Below are 13,894 nucleotides of genomic sequence, written 5' to 3'. Positions count from 1 at the left end.
GCGTGTGCTACCACCGCCCGGAGGGGAGTTTACATTGTTATGTGTGTCTTTTCCAAGGAATTTACAGAACATATCTGAATGGCTCATATTTATATCTTGAATTTAGATGTTCATAAGAAGTTTCTCACTCTTCCTCACAAGCACATTAGGTGTATAGCACGCATTTGCACTTCTGCGGTGTGAGTGTGTGTGTGGGGGGGGAGTGTACATGGGGGAGAGAGAATAAGAGGGAGAGGGAGGGAGAGGGAGAGGAAAGGGAGGGAGACAGAGAAGGGAAGAGGAAGAATGGGAGGGAGGAGAGTATAGGTGGGGGAGAGAGAAGGAGAGGGAGAGAGAGAAGGAGAGGAGAGCAGAGGAGAGGAGAGAAATGAGCCTGTGTATCTATATATGGAGGCCAAAAATCAATTTTGGATATCTTCCTCTGTGGCTCTCCTCATTTTTGAGGCAGGGTCTCTGACCGTTTCAGACCTTGCCATTTCAACCAGACGAGCTGGCTAGAAGCCCCTGGGGTCTGCCTTTCTCTGTCCCCTGCCTTGTTCTGGAATTGCATGTGTGTCAGCAGGCTTTGTTTTTATGTGAGTGCGAGGATGTAAGTGCCTGACCCATGGGGCCATCTCCCCAGCCCACTACAACCTTCTAGTAACATAAAATACTCGTTTACTATTCCAAATAATACTTTATCAAAGACGGACTATAGGGGCCTTTCAGGAAAAGAAGAATAGCAGCATTTCCCAGTAACTTGAAATGTGACTTCATAATTGTGATCAGCAAATACTGGGTTCTACAGTTAGGCTTCTTGGCTCGGGACCCAGTTCACCTTGTTCTAACTCCTGGCCGTCCCTCTTATATGTGTGGCTAAGCTGGTCTCATGTTTCCCTGTTATCTCAGTTGTTGCATCTGTAAAGGGGGTTGTAGCGGCATCTACTTCGTTGGGACATTATTTTTTTCCCAAGTACATGGGTTGATAGAAAAGACGAGAAGTTCTGTGAGTGAAGATAAAGTGGGGGCTTTTGTTTGTTCTGTGGGACGTTGTTGATAATATTGTAGAAGGGGAAGAAGACAGAAGAGTCAGAATATTGACTTTGGGGGATATTTTGTTTTCAGTATGCAGACCTAAATCGCCACGTGGATGCATTGAACGCATGGAGAAATGCCACTGTGCTGAAGCCGGAGCACAGCCTGGCGTGGAACAACATGATCATACTTCTGGACAACACAGGTGCAGAGGGGAGCGGTGATGAGGGGTCCCAGTCTTGTGGGCTGACCAAGGGCCAGCGTCAAACACACGGGCTGCTTGGGGCACGTGAGCCAGCGTCAAACACACGGGCTGCTCGGGGCGCGAAAGCCAGCATCAAACATAGTCTGCTCGGGGCACGTAAGCCAGCGTCAAACACACGGGCTGCTCGGGGCACGTAAGCCAGCATCAAACACACGGGCTGCTCGGGGCACGTAAGCCAGCGTCAAACAAACGGGCTGCTCGGGGCACGTAAGCCAGTGCCACCTCCACAGGTTAATGGCACGTAGACTAGTGCTATTCCTTCAGCTTAAAAAATAAATAAAATGGGGCTGGAGAGATGGCTCAGCAGTTAGGAGCAGTTAGGAGTCTTCCAGAGGACCCGGGTTCAATTCCCAGCACCCACATGGCAGCTCATACCTGCCTTCATACCAGTGCACATAAAGAAAAGTTAAATTAGACCATTTAAAAATTCTCAGATAGATAATAAGATGGGCATGGTGGGACCCACCTTTAATCCTAGCACTTGGGAGGCAGAGGCAGGCAGATCTCTGAGTTTAAGGCCAGCCAGGATGGCACTGTGAGGCTCTTAAGCCAGGAAAGAAGGGAGAGAGGGAGGAAGAAGAGGAAGAAAATCAGTCTGGTGTTACAAAAATGTCTGGTTTTATGGGGCCAAGTGAGATGGCTCAATCAGTAAAATGTTTCATAAGGACCTAAGTTCTACCCTGTGCAACCACACAAATAGCCTAGGCATGATGACAGATACCTGTAACCCCAGCACTGGGGAGGTGGAGACAGGAGGATCCCTGAGGAATCATAACCAGTTAGACTAACCCAATTAGTGAGCCCCAGGTTCAGTGAGAGACTCTGCCCCTGTCTCAGAAAGTGAGGTGGAGAACTTTCAGACACCTGGTACTGACTTCTGCCCATGTGCATGCAACTCCCTGACACAATAATACTAACGGCCATCTTCTGACATATCTTAACACGGTGTGATGAAAATCGCTGTATAACTGATATCTGTGGGGAAAATGTAAACGTGACTCTCTGGAATGTCCCAGAAAGGCATTTGCCTCTTTTGTCAGAATTGTGCTGAGTTGCCAGGGCTCTTCCACTCAGTAGGTGGTGGTGCGTCTTCACACGCTCTGCTTGGGTCTTTTCAAGTAGTGTTTTTCATGATCGAGTATAATGCATGTAAGAGATGAAGACATAGATATAATATCAGTGTGGTTTTCATTTCTCCTCTCAGGTAATTTGGCCCAGGCTGAAGCAGTCGGAAGAGAGGCGCTGGGATTAATTCCTAATGATCACTCTCTTATGTTCTCCTTGGCAAATGTGCTGGGGAAATCCCAGAAATACAAGGTGCGTAAACCACAGGCCTGGATGTCCTGAGGCTGCCAGGAGCCAGCAGTGTCTTATGCCCAGTTCCGTCGAGAGTTAGGCTAGAGGAACACCAGGGGAACTCTTGGTCAGATTAGTTGCCCAACAGACAGACATGGGGTCAGACCTAGTGCCTTTTCTCATCAGAAACAGACCTGTTCCTTGTGGAGAGGGAACAGAAACCAGGCACAGATCTTAACTAGGAGAGCTGCTGGTCTGTCTGTACTATACAGCTGTTTCATCCTTCCCATGATGACCCCTTCCCCTTTACATGGAGAGTCTGACCCTGTCCCTTGCAGTAGGGAAGGGGTAGTAGGGTTGTCTATGGGTACTACCTTTTATATTTTATGTAGCTAGTTCCCACTGCTGCCAAGCTTTCCCCTCTTCTGAATTACATCTCATCAGCAAGGTCCTAGAACTTTTTGACCACTGAAAACCATAAGGTCTTGAGTCTGGCACTGAGAGGTAGCTCGTGGTAGAGGACTTGCCTAAGAGGTATGAGATCCTGGACTTGACCTCCAGCCCCACAAACACACACACTCACTCGCGTGGACATATGTGCACACACACACACCTCTTCCACTCAGGTTTACAAGAGTGGTAAGTGGTTGGCTGGACCTCACTCCCCGTGTACTTCAGGATGATGGAGGAAGGTCATTGGTTAAATATAAAGAAACCGCTTGGCCCTCATTGGTTAGAACATAGGTGGGAGGAGTAAACAGAACAGAACGCTGGGAGGAAGAGGAAGTGAGCTCAGATTCCACAGCTCTCCTCTCAGGAGCAGACGCCTCAGAGAGACGCCATGCTCCCCGTTCCAGGGAAGATGCACGCGATGAAGCTCCGACCCAGGATGGACTTAGGCTAGAATCTTCCCAGTAAGCGCACCTAGGGGCGCTACACAGATGATTAGAAATGGGCTAAATTAATATGTGAGAATTAGCCTAGAAGAGGCTAGATAGAAATGGGCCAAGCAGTGATTAAATGAATACAGTTTGTGTGTTGTTATTTCGGGGCATAGGCTAGCCATGTGGGCGGCTGGGGTGCCGGGGACGCAGCCCCGCCACTTCTTATTACTACAAATGGCGCCCGACGTGATGGACTAAACCCACTTAAAAAACCTGAGAAGGCTTAAAAATAAGGGAGAGAGAGTTTAACACAGATTTTTGCTGTTTGTTGGTGGCGTGCTGTAGAGAGATTTCCTGATTCGGCAACAGCGGCAGAAAAAACGCTGTGTCATTTTAAAGTGCAGCTTCTTGGGGCTGTGCTGCCAGCGTGAACTCTGGCTTTAAAGCATTTGTGGCACTCTGCTTGCTAGAGGCAAGCAAGTGCTCTCATCTAAGAGAAGCTTCCTGACTCAGCTTTAGCTGCAAAACCCTGCAGCTCATTAAGAGGTCCTGCCACAAAACACTTAAACAGTGTTGACGAAAAGCTGAACGCATGCTTTTTGGTTTTCAGCCGTAGCAGGACAAAAGCTGCGCCGTTTAAAAATGCCGACTTTCTGGGCTGTCCTGCCAGGGCAAACTCTGACTCTTTTACGCAGGCGGTTCGTGCGGTTTGCAAGCACAGGCTGCTGAAGCTCACTTGCTGGCAGGGACCTTGAAATGCCATAGAGTTGTGGCAGTAAACATGGCTACAGCCAGTACCTCAGCCATGAGGCTGGAAAGCTAAGGAATGGGCTGGATCCAGCCGTCAAAGCCACGGCTTTAGTCCTACTGAGATTGCTTGGTAAATTAAAGACTCATGTGGTCAGAAAAACAGAGAGAGATACAGTAAAGAGAGCATCAAAGACAAAGAAAATTTTTAAATGATTTACAGCGTGTTAAAAATATATGCAGACTAAAAGTTGAAGTTCTTAAAGTAAAAAACAAAAAAAAATAGGAAGAGAGTTGTTGTGTGTGGTAGTACACACCTTAAATCTCAACACTTGGGAGGCAGAGGGAGATTGACCTCTGTGACTTCAAGGTGTGGTAGCACATGCCTTTAATCCCAGTGCCTAGAAGGCAGAGGCAAACAGATCTCTGTTAGTTCAAGGTGTAGTAGTGTACACCTTTAATCCCAATGCCTGGGAGGCAGAGACAGGCGGATCTCTGAGAGTTTAAGGACAGCCTGGTCTACAGAGTTATTCCAGGTCAAAGATATACAGAGAATATAAAATAGAAGTAAAAAGAAATGAAATAGAGATTATAAAGCCGCACGATGATGGAAAATACACAGAGACTTTTGATACTGTATGCTATTATGCTCTCTTTGAATTGTTTGAATGCTGAGGAAGGAGCAACAGCTGCTAAAAGATACTTGTTTATAAATGCTGCTGAACTAATCCAACATAGATATTTTGAAAATGCCTTGAATTTGAAATTTGGATCTAAAGACATGATGCTTTGGAAAGGAGTTTCTTATTTTGTTTTCACAGAGGATGAGAACTTGTTCATTTCTTCTATTCCGATTTGGTATGATGGACCACGCCCTCCTGAAGGGTTGGTGTGAACACCTTCAGAAAATTGCTTCGCTCAACTGCCAACTGAGATGAAACTAGCACACAGGTTATACCATGAAAGACCTAATTAATAACGCCCACATTCAGCAGGAAGCAGTTTGGAGAGAAAAAACTGCACCCATGTTCCCAAATATGGTTTATAAACGTTCTTTTACATTTAAAGGGGGATATGATAGAGATATGAATAATTTACATTGATATGGATTTTGTTTTAGTGATTTAAATTTAAGGTCAATTTTGTTATATGTATATGTGTTTCTGATCTTGATTAAGGTACTGTGATTGTGTAGTTCATTTAAAAATGTAATGTATAATTAGAAATATAGATTGTTATAGATAATCATAATAGTCAAGTTTGTAGTCACGTTAGTTAAGATTTTCTAGATGTACATAGATATATTTTAGATAGGCATTCTTCATATTTTTCAAAGATTAGAGAATATGGCATTTTAAATGTTTTAATAATTTAGGGCTTTTCATGACAATGAGACACGTGTGCTCCTGGCAGCACCAATTTACTTCAAGAAGAAGATGGGCATTGAAGAGGCACCTTATGGAGTTTGATAGCCATTTGGGCAAGAAACTGCTCTTGCCTGGACTATTGCATAAACTGGACACAGAGAACCCACAGAGAGAGGACTACTGAACTTGCCTAAGGTGAGATGATCTTTCGGGGTTCCTGATTCATGAAAGAGTCTGCGAGACATTCTGCAGGACACAACAGATAGTGACTGAACTGACTTTGAATTTTCCTGCTTTATGGAAATGTCTTCTGGATACCATGAGCCTGAAGGCTGAAGATGGATGCCCCAACGGTACAGAGGAACTTTGGGTGACTGTCCAGGCAGCAAGATGTCTCTGTCATTTCTAGAGTTTTAAAAGTTGCTTTTTTCTTGTTTGCTTAGGTAGTATTTCTGGAGTCTTTGATGGAGTTAAGAATAGTTAGTTATAGTTATAGTTTTCCTTAGTTATGATAAAGATTATTGTAACTTTTACTTGATAACTGTTTTGTTATATGTAATTTTGCTATGTTAAAGTTAAAGCCTTTTTTTTTTTGTTTAAACTGAAAAAGGGGAAATGATGGAGGAAGGTCATTGGTTAAATATAAAGAAACTGCTTGGCCCTCATTGGTTAGAACATAGGTGGGAGGAGTAAACAGAACAGAACGCTGGGAGGAAGAGGAAGTGAGCTCAGACTCCACAGCTCTCCTCTCAGGAGCAGACGCCTCAGAGAGACGCCATGCTCCCCACTCCAGGGAAGATGCACGCGATGAAGCTCCGACCCAGGATGGACTTAGGCTAGAATCTTCCCTGTAAGACCAGTGCTCACTAAGACCCGTGCTCACAGATTATTAGAGATGGGTTGATCGGGATATCAGAATTAGCCAGTAAGGGCTAGGGCTAAAGGGCCAAGCAGTGATTAAATGAATACAGTTTGTGTGTTGTTATTTAGGGCATAAGCTAGCCAGGCAGCCAGGGTGCTGGGGACACAGCCCCACCGCCCTTATTACTACATCAGGGAACTGTGGGTCCATGACCAGCTGACCCCACCCTCTCACTTTATGCATCGGAATCATTGAGGGAGCTTGTTAACACAGATTCCTCCCCAGCAGAATCAGCCTGTAGTGGATCAAGTCAGGATATTTATTTCTAACTGATATCCTGGGCACCCCACACAGAAAGCCTTAGAGGTACTTTGAGAAGTAGTTGCATGACTTTTGGTGGGAGAATTATTTAAGGATTGTGGGCTGATAGATATTTGAGTTACTACTTAAAATACTTTAATATTTTATTAGTATTTTATATTAATGTTTTATTCTGAATTATGTTATCCTGAGGCCATAGATATGATTCAAGGCCTAACAGTAGCAATTAATTTTCCTTTTAGAGAACCCTACTAATGCATTAATTAATACCCCTCTATTGTCATTGCCTTGTGTTCATTAGACATAATTATTGATTTTATTTTTTGTCAATTGCTTCATGTGTTTCTATCCTTTCTGAATGTTGGTGAATTTAGGTTTCATTATATTTTAGTTCTAGCTTCTGTCCTAAAAATTGGCTTTTGGAGATTCTCTATTTTTTGTACCTCTACATGGGGAAGAGGTGTGGCTGTCAGCAGGGACAAGTCGGGAGACTTGGTCCCCCATTGACCCAGCGACAGCAAGCCTTCTTCGGGATGCCAGTTCTATAACTATTGTATTGACTTTTTTCCTATTCTACAGTCTGTGAAGTACAATTTCTGTTATAGGAATTGGACCCAGGCTCCATTGGCTTCCTGTTCACACGCCCCACCCCCATGATAGCAAATACTCCGTATAGCAGAATGGAGCCATTAGTTGCCCTTGTCTGTACACATTTTTCATCTAATTGGCAAGGCAGAGTGCTGAGCCTATGATAAGGAAATAAGGTGAAATCTGAAATAAGGAGCTCATTTTGAGCTCTTAGGTAGCTACCAGCAGGGAGCATAATGGGGTCAGCCAGCTAAGGGCCAGCATTTGATACTTTTTTTCAAGTTAAAGGTTTAGAATGTAACCATCTATGTAGCTTTTCTGTCACAATGGGAAGAGGACCTTTTGTTCTTGGCAGGCAGGATGCCCTGTCCTGCTTGTTGTTGGCTGTCTCCTGACAAAGCCCTGGGCAGACACAGTAGGGCAAGGGAGGTGGGAGTAGTGGTGACTTACAGGATTGGCTACTAGCCCATGGATTGGGAGTCCACATTCTGGACAACTTACTTGTCTTTTATGCACTTTGTTGATTTTCTCTTACTTGGGGGTGTGTGACGGGAGTCAGAGGCTGATACAAGGTATCTTCCTCAGCCGCTGTCTACCTTATTCTTTGTCTCCAAGCTGAACCTGGAGTTTGCCGATTCCGCTAGATTGCCTGGCCAGAGAGACTTGGGAGCCCTCCCGCCTCTACCTCCCTAGCACTCTGTCAGCCTTTGCATGGGTGTTAAGATACAGATTCAGATCCTCGGGCTCGTAGTCATGAAATGACCAAACCAATTTCTCGTCGGCATCAGGATGCAGGCTAGCAGCCTGCTAGCAGCTTGGGTGCACAGAAATGTGTTCTGTTGTATCAAGTGGTTCTAGTGCTCGTTCAAGAACCCTTGAACCTAGCAGCAGCTCACCTGCCAGGCCTCAGTCTGTTCTTGTGTAAAGTGAAGATAGCAGTCTGCTCGACTTCTGGCCTCTTGATAGGACATGCGCAAAGGTGGAATTTGTCTCCTGAATGGTAAATCATGCCTACCAAAGCGTGAGTTTAATGAGCATTAAGTGGCTCTCTGCGAATCATTTTAAATCTATTAAAATTTATGTTAGTTGCTAATTCTGGGCCAGTGTGGGAGGGCAGAAGTGGTGTTCAGCTCTTGTTGTGGTCCTTCCCAGCTACTCCCTTTCTGCATTGCTGTCTCCCCTGCCTTGGGGTTCAAGAGCACATCACAACGAGAGTGGTCATGTGTGTCACATGTTAAGAATTCTTTGGTTTTTCTCATGTAGGTTCTACCTAATTTATTTGATTTTTTAAAAATTTATACCTGTTTATTTAATAGACTGAATCTTGCTGTTTTTTGTTATGTAGCCCAGGTTGACTCTCTGAATCCTGCTGTATTTTGTTATGTAGCTCAGGTTGGCTCTCTTCCATCTTAGCCTCCTAAGTACAGGTGTGCACACTATACCCAGCGGATGCTTCTCCTTAAAAAGATACTTTAAATTTTTTTTAACCTTTTTATTTTATGTGTATGACTGTTCTGCCTGTATGTGCACCACATGTGTGCAGTGCCCATGGAGAATAGAAGGCATCGTGTCCTCTGGCACTGGAGTTACAGATGGTTGTTGAGAAGCTATATGAGTGCTTGGACTCAAACCTGGGTTCTCTACAAAAGCAGCTGGTGATGGAAAACAGTAATGCTGGAAGATAAGATGATTTTGTTTTTGCTTCGTGCATAATACCTTCTGTGTATATTTCATTTTTTAGGAGTCTGAAGCTTTATTCCTCAAGGCAATTAAAGCAAATCCAAATGTTGCAAGTTACCATGGTAATTTGGGTAAGAAAGTTTTTTATTTGAATTTTATTTAAATTCTGTTATTTTATATGTATATCTACAAGTTCTTCCTTTTTTTTCAAAAGTAATTTTTGTAACTTAACCTGTATTGACCCAGTCTTAAAATGAAGTATTATTAAATGGGCTGGCGATGGAGCTCCGCATAGAGTGCTTGCCTGGCATGCTGGGAGCCCTGCATTCATGCTCCCGTACCTCACGAGAAGTATTGCTCACTCAATCAGGTTTAGGATCCTGAAGATTCGCTTTATTATAACATCACTTTACAGTCTGATTCTGATATGCGAGCCCCGATTTCCACCTAAAAGCACAGGTATTACTTCACCAAAAGGTGTATGGGAATCTTCACTTCAAATAAAAGTCTGGGATTATAGAGGCAGCTCAGCAGTTAAGCACGCTGGCTACTCTTACAGAGGACTCAGATTTGGTTCCTAGCACCCGTATGGAGGCTCATAACCATCTGTAACTCCTGTTCCAGAGAACCTGACATTTTCTGGTTTCCATAGGCACCAGGCACCAAATGCATGTGGTACACTTACATACCTGCAGGCAATATACTCATACTCATAAAATAAAAATAAATAAAGCTAAGAAAACATAAACTGTGGGTTTCTTTATAGAGAATGAGATAATAAGACTTTGACATGGCTCACGCTTGGTGTAGGGCTGACGAGCTAGATGTTTCATGGCAGCACTGAGAACATCCCGGCCCTTTTTGTAATAACATCTCTGGAAGCACGTGAATCCCATCTAACAATAAGATGAGCCCCATGAGTAACAGGCACGGGCCCAAGGGCTGTTCCCCAGGGTGTGTGATTACAATAAATAAAGCTTACAGTACAAACAATATTTTTTAAACGCTGCTTTCTGTAAAGACTCCACAATAGCTCTTTGTGCATGTGTTTGGGAATCCTGCAAGTCAGTCAGAAGCGCTTCCAACCAAATTCATCTCCTGCTATTTCAGCTGTGCTCTATCATCGCTGGGGACATCTCAGCTCGGCCAAGAAACACTATGAGATCTCCTTGCAGCTTGACCCCGTGGCAGCAGGCACCAAGGAGAATTACAGTCTTCTGAGAAGAAAGCTCGAACAAATGCAGAAGAAAGACGTGTGATCTTCCCCCACGTTTGGAGTATGTGTGTGTGTGCATGCGTGTGCGCGCGTGCATGTGTGCATGAGGTCTCAGTTCAGATTGTCTGTGTTTAGCCATTTAAAGTTATCAGACGTTTTGTTTACTTTTATTTTTTCTATATAAAACGAATACATGCAAAAAGATTATAGCACCAGCAGTATACTCCCGAATGCTTGATAGCATTTTTGCATTGAAAATGTATTTTTTCAGATCACCCAAATGTAATTCTAAAATCCCAAAAATGAAGCCCTTTTTTTTTTCTTTTTAAACTAAACAGAAAAAGGAGAGAAAGTTATCTTGAGCAACTTTTGCTCGTGTTAAACCTGCATTTGGGGTATATGACTCTCATGGTGAGTTGGAGTAACCTAGACATGGCTGACTCCAACAATTTACACAAGCATCAAATGTATCTGTATATTAGCATGTTTATTTAATGACAAGAAAGAGTAAATTAAGATTTATGTTTTTTTTAAAGTCTCTTGCAACAGTATAACTTGGAGTTTGTAAGAAATCATTCACTTTTTGTGTTGAACAGGATAATTGAATGAAGAAGGGGAATTTTTAACATCTGGTATGTCTGTATATTTTTTTTCTTTCATAGGAAGATATTGACACTTGTGGGAGATATGTGTTCCGACATGTATGATGTTAGCACACAGGATAATATTCTACAGAAAGCTGCCATTGGGTAGAGTACTCCTGCCGTGCTTAGGCAAAGGCAGGTACCCTGACATCTTGGTTTCTGTTCTGTCCAGTGTTCAGAGGGCTACGTGTTTATGTACATTGTGTTTTTGTGTTTTTAGCTGTGAAGTGGGTTTCCATTTCACGTAATGTATCTACAGACATTACTATATCCAGAAAATGCAAAAAAGAAGTAAATTTTCTTACAAAAGAAGTAATAGTTCTGGATTGTGTGATGGTCTTAAAAGCAGAGTTGTTTTTCATTGTCTTATTAGATCTCAACAATTTGTTTATTTGGTTTGTTCTTTATATACTGTTGACCTAATAATTTATGCAATCTCTGTAATTTCTACTACAGTAAAATTATCACACAAACTGGCATGCACTGTCATAGTTTCTTCTTAGTGATGACAGTTTTGTTCCCCTCTCCTTACGGTGGAGTGGGGTCTCTCCTCCGTGTGGCTAGTGTACAGTTCTAGGTCCCACTGTTCCTCTTTCTCCTTACAGTGGAGTTGGGTCTCTCCTGCGTATGAGTGGAAGACCGGGCAGAAACCCCACAGTAGCACAGGCTGGACTGAGACACAAGTATACCCAAGGAAGTGAAGGGCTGTGATCAGATTTCCTCATGTTTCAGTGCTGCCCCATCTGTCCTTAACAATCAAAACATTAAAATAAAAAGCCATTATCCAGGTGTGGTGGTGAATGTCTATAATTCCAGCTACTTGGGAAGCTGAGGCAGAGGACTATGAGTGTGAGGCCAGCTGGGCTCTGTAGCAAGATCCTGTCTTAAAACATACACACATACATAAGTACTACTAGGTAAGTAGAGGAGTTATGGGAAGCCACCCTTCTACTTCAGTCTTAGGATAATCTACTACAGTTCTCTTAAAACAGGAAGAAAAGAAGAAGAGCCTATAGAATGGGCTTCCAAATTCTGCAATCACAAAATGCTTCCTGAAATATTATTCAACCAAATGACCTGAAAACAGCTGCAGAGAGAATCTAGAGCTAAGAGTTTCAGGGATTTGTTCTGTAGGCAGGGGACTGGTTGTATACATCCTTATTGGACATGGGACTTTATCTGTAGGGAGAAAACAAAGGGTCCTAAAGGAGCTTTTTGGAAGAAATATTCTTCACTCTCAAGCAAACAAACAGCAAAAAACCAAGTAGCTTAAAAAAAAAAAAAGCTACATAGCATAATTTTTTTTTTTCTGCCAAGCTAGGCCCTACAAGAAGATAAATAATACACCTCCAATCGTAAAAGATCTGTAAACTGTTAGTGTTGTTTTGGGGCCATTTAAAGCAATGTCTGAAACACAACACTTTGTTTGCTGATAAAGCTCAATTACTATAAAGTACAACTGCTGGTCTAAAAGTTTCGCAGCTGTCCCCAGAAGGTGAGTGCAGATGTTTCCATCCCTGCTGGCTGTGGTCTACAGTACACAGAATTACTACACCCTTAGGACTCCCATTTGGTCATCAACTTGACTGGCTCTGTATCCAGCTAAGAGGCAAACCTCTGAGTATACTGGTGAGCGGTCTTGAGTAGGCTACATGAAGTGGGATGACCCATCCTAAATGTGGGACGAGTGGACCTGCAGCAGCCCAGGTGCAAGGAGGTCCAAAGGAAAAGCCTTATATTTGTCCTTTTAAATTTCATCCCATTAGGTACAGCCTCGCACCCATAACACTTACAGGGCCCTCTGGCTCTGAGTCTCATGTTACCTAGCATGTTCATTTCTTTCAAGTTACTGACTTGAAATGTCATACAGAAGACTGAGCCCAGTATCAAAGCATTAGACATCTGTGTCTATTCCTCTTCAACCCGTTTGGATCTGGAGGTGACAACCCAGATATATGTCTTGGTTCTTCCAATGTAGCATCCTAGACAATTCATTTACATTATTCTACCCACTTCTCAAATTAAAGTGGGCCATAAGATTTGTTTTATAAGAAGACCAGAAGCTCAGTGGGCCCTGAGGTAAGTGCTAAATGGCAGAGTGGGGTTTTGAAAAAGGAGCAGAGCTAGCATTAAATACATCTATTCCCTAATTTACTCAGTAAAAAGTTAAGTGCCATTTATGAGTGAGTACATACCATATTTATCTTTTTGGGTCTGGGTTACCTCACTCAGGATAGTGTTTTCTAATTCCATCCATTTTCATGCAGAATTCAAGATGTCATTGTTTTTGTCCGCTGAGTAGTACTCTAATGTGCCACATTTTCTTTATCCATTCTTCAGTTGAGGGGCATCTAGGTTGTTTCCAGGTTCTGGCTTTTACAAATAATGCTGCTATGAACATGAGCATCTTTTGGGTATATACCCAAGAGTGTTATTACTGGATCCTGAGGTAGGTTGATTCCCAATTTCCTGAGAAACCACCATACTAATTTCCAAAGTGGTTTACAAGTTTGCATTCCCACCAGCAATGCTTTTGGGTATATACCCAAGAGTGTTATTACTGGGTCCTGAGGTAGGTTGATTCCCAATTTCCTGAGAAACCACCATACTAGTTTCCAAAGTGGTTTACAAGTTTGCATTCCCACCAGCAATGGATGAGTGTTCCCCTTACTCCACATCCTCTCCAACATAAGCTATCATTGGTGTTTTCGACCTTAGCCATTCTGGCAGGTATAAGATGGTATCTCAGAGTGGTTTTGATTTGCATTTTCCTGATGGCTAAGGATGTTAAACATTTCCTTAAGTATCTTTTGGCCATTTGAGAGTCTTCTGTTGAGATTCTTTGTTTAGTTCTGTACCCCATTTTATTTATTATTTATTTATTTTAAAATATGGAATGCTTCACGAATTTGTGTGTCATCCTTGTGCAGGGGCCATGCTAATCTTCTCTGTATCGTTCCAATTTTAGTATATGTGCTGCCGAAGCGAGCACTGTACCCCATTTTTTAAC

General features: G+C 43.0%; 1 protein-coding gene and 1 non-coding gene across 4 annotated transcripts in view; one reads left to right on the top strand and one right to left on the bottom strand.

Moving 5' to 3' along the window:
* Positions 1 to 11,642, top strand: part of Tmtc4 (transmembrane O-mannosyltransferase targeting cadherins 4) — a 59,121-nt gene extending 47,479 nt beyond the window's left edge. For 2 of the 3 annotated variants that reach the window (XM_041676514.1, XM_041676521.1), the window contains exons 15-18: positions 1,105 to 1,219; positions 2,484 to 2,596; positions 9,086 to 9,155; positions 10,135 to 11,640. In XM_041676514.1, coding sequence (XP_041532448.1) covers positions 1,105 to 1,219; positions 2,484 to 2,596; positions 9,086 to 9,155; positions 10,135 to 10,283 — 447 coding nt within the window. In that variant the 3' untranslated portion in view covers positions 10,284 to 11,640. Of the gene's footprint in view, positions 1 to 1,104; positions 1,220 to 2,483; positions 2,597 to 9,085; positions 9,156 to 10,134 lie in introns of all 3 variants that reach the window. The other variant, XM_041676529.1, reaches the window with a different exon arrangement.
* A 2,127-nt stretch (positions 11,643 to 13,769) lies between these two features.
* LOC121464920 lies at positions 13,770 to 13,876 on the bottom strand. The gene has a single exon (XR_005976586.1). It is a non-coding gene; the product is annotated as a U6 spliceosomal RNA (small nuclear RNA).
* Positions 13,877 to 13,894: the final 18 nt, after the last annotated feature.

This window comes from Microtus oregoni, unplaced genomic scaffold, assembly GCF_018167655.1.
Source record: "Microtus oregoni isolate MIOR12 unplaced genomic scaffold, Mior012 000001F_ref0000356, whole genome shotgun sequence".
NCBI lineage: Eukaryota > Metazoa > Chordata > Mammalia > Rodentia > Cricetidae > Microtus > Microtus oregoni.
The sequence above is the reverse complement of the archived record's forward strand: the minus strand, read 5'-3'. Positions and strand labels throughout refer to the sequence as shown.